Source organism: Salvelinus sp. IW2-2015, linkage group LG13 (genome assembly GCF_002910315.2).
Source record: "Salvelinus sp. IW2-2015 linkage group LG13, ASM291031v2, whole genome shotgun sequence".
Lineage (NCBI taxonomy): Eukaryota > Metazoa > Chordata > Actinopteri > Salmoniformes > Salmonidae > Salvelinus > Salvelinus sp. IW2-2015.
The window spans coordinates 2,168,764-2,175,484 of NC_036853.1; the positions used below are offsets into that span (position 1 = coordinate 2,168,764).

The 6,721-nt window shown below is 42.8% G+C and overlaps 1 protein-coding gene across 1 annotated transcript in view; it reads left to right on the forward strand.

Annotated features, from left to right (window-relative positions):
* Positions 1-6,721, forward strand: part of LOC111971785 (ATP-binding cassette sub-family C member 8-like) — a 171,267-nt gene that overhangs the window by 107,291 nt on the left and 57,255 nt on the right. Inside the window, 2 exon segments of the mRNA XM_023998598.2 lie at positions 1,834-1,906; positions 2,076-2,181. Of these exon segments, the coding sequence (XP_023854366.1) occupies positions 1,834-1,906; positions 2,076-2,181 (179 nt within the window).

A 6,721-nucleotide genomic window follows, 5' to 3' on the forward strand; every position in this document is an offset into this window, starting at 1 on the left:
GGCATCAGCGGTAAGACAGTCAGACAGGAGAGGGTCAGCGGTAAGCAGTCAGACAGGAGAGGGTCAGCGGTAAGCAGTCAGACAGGAGAGGGTCACGGTAAGCAGTCAGACAGGAGAGGTCAGCGGTAAGCAGTCAGACAGGAGAGGTCAGCGGTAAGCAGTCAGACAGGAGGGGTCAGCAAGTAAGCAGTCAGACAGGAGAGGTCAGCGGTAAGCAGTCAGACAGGAGATTGTCACTGGCAGCACACTGATGAGACTGAAGATAGTTTGAACTTCTATCTCGTTCGGCTACCTCTCACTCACCCTGATCCAGAGGTCTAGGTCCTCCTGGTCTACCTCTCACTCACCCTGATCCAGAGGTCTAGGTCCTCCTGGTCTACCTCTCACTCACCCTGAACCAAGGTCTAGGTCCTCCTGGTCTACCTCTCCACCTCCCAGATTGGAGGTTTAAAAGAAGCTGATTGCCGGGGTCTCCTGCCTTTGACACCAACAAACACCCAACCATAAAAATCTGGCCATCTGCCCAAATCGTACCTGATTTGCAAGAGAAACATTTCAACCCTGCATAACTAAGGCTTCGCTCTAGAGACGGTATTCTCCTACCAGCTCTGCCTGGGTTTGTGTAACATTCCATTGCACAATGGATAGATCCTACCCTATCTGGACCATCAACACAAGGCTGTTTTATTAAAGGAGGATGAGTCCTCCCAAAATCCAATTAGACTTGGATTCCTGGATCCTGTCCCCTACTAACCGGATTATTAAGCTGCGTTGAGATCAATTGCTCCTTAAAAAGAGTTTCAATGACCCAAGGTCCAGCCTCATATTAATCTCTAACTTCCACCTACGTTGTGTCTCTGGTTGTCATAACGCTTCAACCTTAAGCAATCCCATAATACATTAGACCCAGGGGCGCTAGCCCTCAACTGCCCACTGATCATGTCCCTCGGATGATTCCTACAAGCTTATTGTATGCCAGCAATCATCTGCCTACGAACCAGAGTTTCTATCCTAGCTGTTACGCTACTAGACTCCACCCCGCAAAGCCGGTGTAAGCTTCCTAGTTACCTTGCTGCCAGTTCCAGTGGGGTGCCCTGCCCTCAGTCCCAACCTCATCTCCACCCTGAGTCCAATGCGGGTCATAAAGATCTGTACCAGTTACCGTTAAGGAACATGAGCTAATTTACTTGGGCTAAGTCCTTTATCTCCTCAACTGCCCTACAACAATGAAAAACAATGACAAGGTCAGCCCTAGAAATGTAGCGCTCAAGAATATTCTACCCCTGCCCCTCTAAAAGAGATCTAAACCAACTCCCCTCAAACGTTCACTGAAAACATATAGATTTGCTAAAGTAACAAAAGACATTCATATTCTTGCACAACTCGAGCACAAACTGCAATTTAGATTATACCTTTGATGATACAGTGGTGATCGCAATTACAACGGTGTGGTCCCTCCCTATAACATTTTACACCTGAAAAGGGACAGATAATGCCGGTGTGTGGATCTACCTCTCAACTCAACCCACTGAATCCAAGTGGGCCTGTAACAAAGCTCTTTAATATTCTTGCAACCAACATTCCTGTAAAGCTTTAGAGAGGATGTTCTCATTTTGTTAACCTCAATATGCTTTGAGTCTGCCCTCAGTATCCATACTCCACTCATCTCCTGTCTGACTGCTTACCGCTGACCCTCTCCTGTCTGACTGCTTACCGCTGACCCTCTCCTGTCTGACTGCTTACTCAGTCAGATGATGTGTTTTTGTGAAAGCAGTGGGAATCAGTCTTTGACATTTGCTTTGATCAATGTGTGTGTGATGTTTCTTTCTCCAGATAAGCAGTGGGTATTTCACCTGGACAGATGGGACTCCCACCCTGTCTAACATAAACATCAAGGTTCCCTTTGGTAAGGCTCTGCTGCTGGAGGAAGGTTAAACGCCATGGCATTCATACTCTATTAAAGGAATCACTAGAGGAATCTCTACTCCCTCCTCCTATCCCCCCCATCTCTCTACTCTCTCTCTCCCACCCAATTTCTCATTTCCTGTGTGTCTCTCTCTCGCTCTCTCTCTCAGGTCAGCTGACTATGATCGTGGGCCAGGTGGGTTGTGGGAAATCGTCCCTGTTGCTGGCAGCTCTGGGAGAGATGCAGAGAGTCTCTGGGACTGTCACCTGGAACATGTAAGACTGGATGAAATTACTACTCATACCGCAGACATCATACTGTCCATATATGGATGGACAGTAAACTACTAGTAGGATGGACATACTAAATGGTTGACAAGCCTCTTTCTCATCCAAAGTATAAAGTCTATTAAATTACAGTAGGTTCATGCCAGCTGATCAGCGCATGCTCTGAGTACGTGTCCTGGTGATCCGTCTGGCCCCTGCAGCCTTGTGAATGTTAACCTGTTTAAAGGCCTTACTCACATCAGCTACGGAGAGCGTGATCACACTGTCGTCCGGATCAGTTGGTGCTCTCATGCATAGTTCAGTGTTGCTAACCTTGTGGAACATAGAAGGTATTTAGCACCAACTCTCTGGTACCCTTTCCTGCAGTCAAATGACCAAAGCGCCCTCTAATGGCAATATGAGTGGAATGTTATTAATATGTTTTGTAATTTCAAAATTCATTAATAGAACCCATAGCGGCCATTGACGGGCTTTCTTTAAATTACTATAGCCTATAGCGGCCATTGACAGCCTTTCTTTAAATTACTATAGCAGTCACRAACAGCCTTGTTTATCTAACAATAATATCTGTGTCAATATCGCAAAATGAAATGGCTGGTTGTTGTATTTGTGTGGCTGTTGTCATCAACCAGAAACCGGAAACAGAGTATGCTGTCATTTGACTTTTCAAATAATGTGCTGATCTATGGTGTCAAAAGCGATGCTAAAGTCTAGGAACACGAGGTAATTTACCACATTCACAAGTGCAGTCTCAGTACTATGATGGGGTCTAAAACCAGACTGGAGCATTTAGTATACATTATTTGTCTTCAAGAAAGCAGTGAGTTGCTGTGCAACAGCATTTTCCAATTYTTTTGAGAGGAATGGGAGATTCAATACAGGCCAATTCATTTTTTATATTTTTCCGGGAAAACATTTGGCTTTTTCAGGAGAGGCTTTATTGCCACATTTAGTGAGTTTTTTACACAATCGGAGGATAGGGATCTGTTTATTATGTTTAACATAGGAGGGCCAAGCACAGGAAGTRGCTCTTTCAGTAGTTTAGTTGGAATAGGATCCAGTCGGCAGTTGGAAGGTTTAGAGGCCATGACTATTTTCGTAAATGTGTCGAGATACAGGATAAAAACAACTTGTGTCTCCATTGATCCTAAGTCTTGGCAGTTCTTTGCAGACTCAGAACAAATTAGTTTTGTAGAAATAGGCATATTTGAAGAGGAATCCATTAATTATTATTATTTTTTTTCTTTTTTTTTTTTTTTTTCTTTTTTTAAGGGGTGGATCAGCTTAATATTGCGGAAAGAATGTTGCTTCCAATGTAATTGTCTGCATCATTCCAATCCCCATATTTTTTCGGGTATATACAGTGGGGCAAAAAAGTATTTAGTCAGCCACCAATTGTGCAAGTTCTCCCACTTAAAAAGATAGAGAGGCCTGTAATTTCATCATAGGTACACTTCAACTATGACAGACAAAATGAGAAAAAAAATCCAGAAAATCACATTGTAGATTTTTAATGAATTTATTTGCAAATTATGGTGGAAAATAAGTATTTGGTCAATAACAAAAGTTTATCTCAATACTTTTGTTATATACCATTTGTTGGCAATGACAGAGGTCAAACGTTTTCTGTAAGTCTTCACACGGTTTTCACACACTGTTGCTGGTATTTTGGCCCATTCCTCCATGCAGATCTCCTCTAGAGCAGTGACGTTTTGGGGCTGTTGCTGGGCAACACGGACTTTCAACTCCCTCCAAAGATTTTCTATGGGGTTGAGATCTGGAGACTGGCTAGGCCACTCCAGGACCTTGAAATGCTTCTTACGAAGCCACTCCTTCGTTTCCCGGCTGTGTGTTTGGGATCATTGTCATGCTGAAAGACCCAGCCACGTTTCATCTTCAATGCCCTTGCTGATGGAATGAGGTTTTCACTCAAAATCTCACGATACATGGCCCCATTCATTCTTTCCTTTACATGGATCAGTCGTCCTGGTCCCTTTGCAGAAAAACAGCCCAAAGCATGATGTTTCCACCCCCATGCTTCACAGTAGGTATGGTGTTCTTTGGATACAACTCAGCATTCTTTGTCCTCCAAACACGACGAGTTGAGTTTTTACAAAAAGTTATATTTTGGTTTCATCTGACCATATGCCATTCTCCCAATCTTCTTCTGGATCATCCAAATGCTCTCTAGCAAACTTCAGACGGGCCTGGACATGTACTGGCTTAAGCAGGGGGACACGTCTGGCACTGCAGGATTTGAGTCCCTGGCGGCGTAGTGTGTTACTGATGGTAGGCTTTGTTACTTTGGTCCCAGCTCTCTGCAGGTCATTCACTAGGTCCCCCCGTGTGGTTCTGGGATTTTTGCTCACCGTTCTTGTGATCATTTTGACCCCACAGGGTGAGATCTTGCGTGGAGCCCCAGATCGAGGGAGATTATCAGTGGTCTTGTATGTCTTCCATTTCCTAATAATTGCTCCCACAGTTGATTTCTTCAAACCAAGCTGCTTACCTATTGCAGATTCAGTCTTCCCAGCCTGGTGCAGGTCTAAAATTTTGTTTCTGGTGTCCTTTGACAGCTCTTTGGTCTTGGCCATAGTGGAGTTTGGAGTGTGACTGTTTGAGGTTGTGGACAGGTGTCTTTTATACTGATAACAAGTTCAAACAGGTGCCATTAATACAGGTAACGAGTGGAGGACAGAGGAGCCTCTTAAAAAAGAAGTTTACAGGTCTGTGAGAGCCAGAAATGTTTGCTGTATTGTAGGTGACCAAATACTTATTTTCCACCATAATTTGCAAATAAATTCATTAAAAATCCTACAATGTGATTTTCTGGATTTTTATTTCTCATTTTGTCTGTCATAGTTGAAGTGTACCTATGATGAAATTTACAGGCCTCTCTCATCTTTTTAAGTGGGAGAACTTGCACAATTGGTGGCTGACTAAATACTTTTTTGCCCCACTGTATATATATCCATACACGCATGCATACATATACACATATATACATACACATACCTATATAGACATACATACTTTTTTAAAGAATATACCTTTATTATTATTCCCCGCAACCCTACCACCGATCCCCCAATTGGAGTAAACTAATAAACACTTCTGCTTTTACCTTCAATTTATACATCTTACTGTTGGTTCCAGACTTGGAAAAAAATTAAAATAATAATAATTATGGAATCCATAATTTGCTTTCTAATGATCATTATCTTTTTGTCGAAGAAGTTCATGAATTCATCGCTGCTGAAGTGAAGGCCATCCTSACTTGGGGAATTCTGCTTTTTAGTTAGCTTTGCGACAGTATCAAAATCATTTTTTGATTGTTCCGTTTCTCTTCACTCAGGTTGTAAAAGTAGCCTGGTCGAGCAGCAGTGAGGGCTCTTCAATATTGCACAGTACTGTATTTCCAAGCTAGTCAGAAGACTTCCAATTTGGTGGAGTATCATTTCCGTTCCAATTTTCTGGAAGCTTGCTTCAGGGCTCGGGTACTTTCTGYATACCAGGGACCTAGTTTCTTTTGACAAATATTTTTTGGTTTTAGAGGTGCATCTTGGGTACTACACAAGGTTAAGTTTAGATCCTCGGTGAGGCAATAACAGATTTTTGTACTCCGACATCCTTAGGTAGGTGGAGGGAGTCTGKAAGGGCATCTAGGAATCTTTGGGTTGTCCGAGAATTTATAGCGCGGCTTTTGATAATCCCTGGTTGGGGTCTGAGCAGATTATTTGTTGCGATTGCAAACATAATAAAATTGTGGTACGATAGTCCAGGATTATGAGGAAAAACATTTACATCCACAATATTTATTCCATGGGACAAAACTAGATCCAGGGTATGATTATGGCAAATCGTAGATCCTGAGACATGTTGGACAAAACCCACTGAGTCGATGATGGCTGTCGAAAGTCTTTTAGAGTGGGTCTGTGGACTTCTCCATGTGAATGTTGAAGTCACCAAAAATTTGAATATTATCTGCCATGACTACGAGGTCCGATATGAATTCAGGAAAGTTCGTGAGGAACGCTGTATACGGCCCAGGAGGCAGGTAAACAGTAGCTRTAAAAAGTGATTGAGTAGATTGCATATATTTCATGACTAGAAGCTCAAAAGACAAAAATGTAGTCATTTGTTTTTCTTAAATTGAAATTTGCTTTCATAAAACCGGTTAAAAGTTTCTRTMGGCTGAATGAGCGACACCTGTTGAGCATGCMGACAGCRTTTCTTTCCGGAAGCCATGAGAAAATTGTCCGGCTGCGGGGACTGTGCAGGGGGATTAACACTACTACCTGGATTTAATGGTGGCACAGACGCTGTATCATTTTTCCTACTCTTCAATTGCCCTAACGATTGCGTCTGAAGYCGAGCTTKGGACTCTGCTATCCCCAGCATAAGGCAATAGTTCTCCTGTAAACAGAAACTGCAATGAGAAGGCATAATGTTACTTAGCTTTTGTGGGTGGAGAAGGTATACTTTGTCTATGACACAAGTCATTTTTCCAACAATTGTTTACAGACAG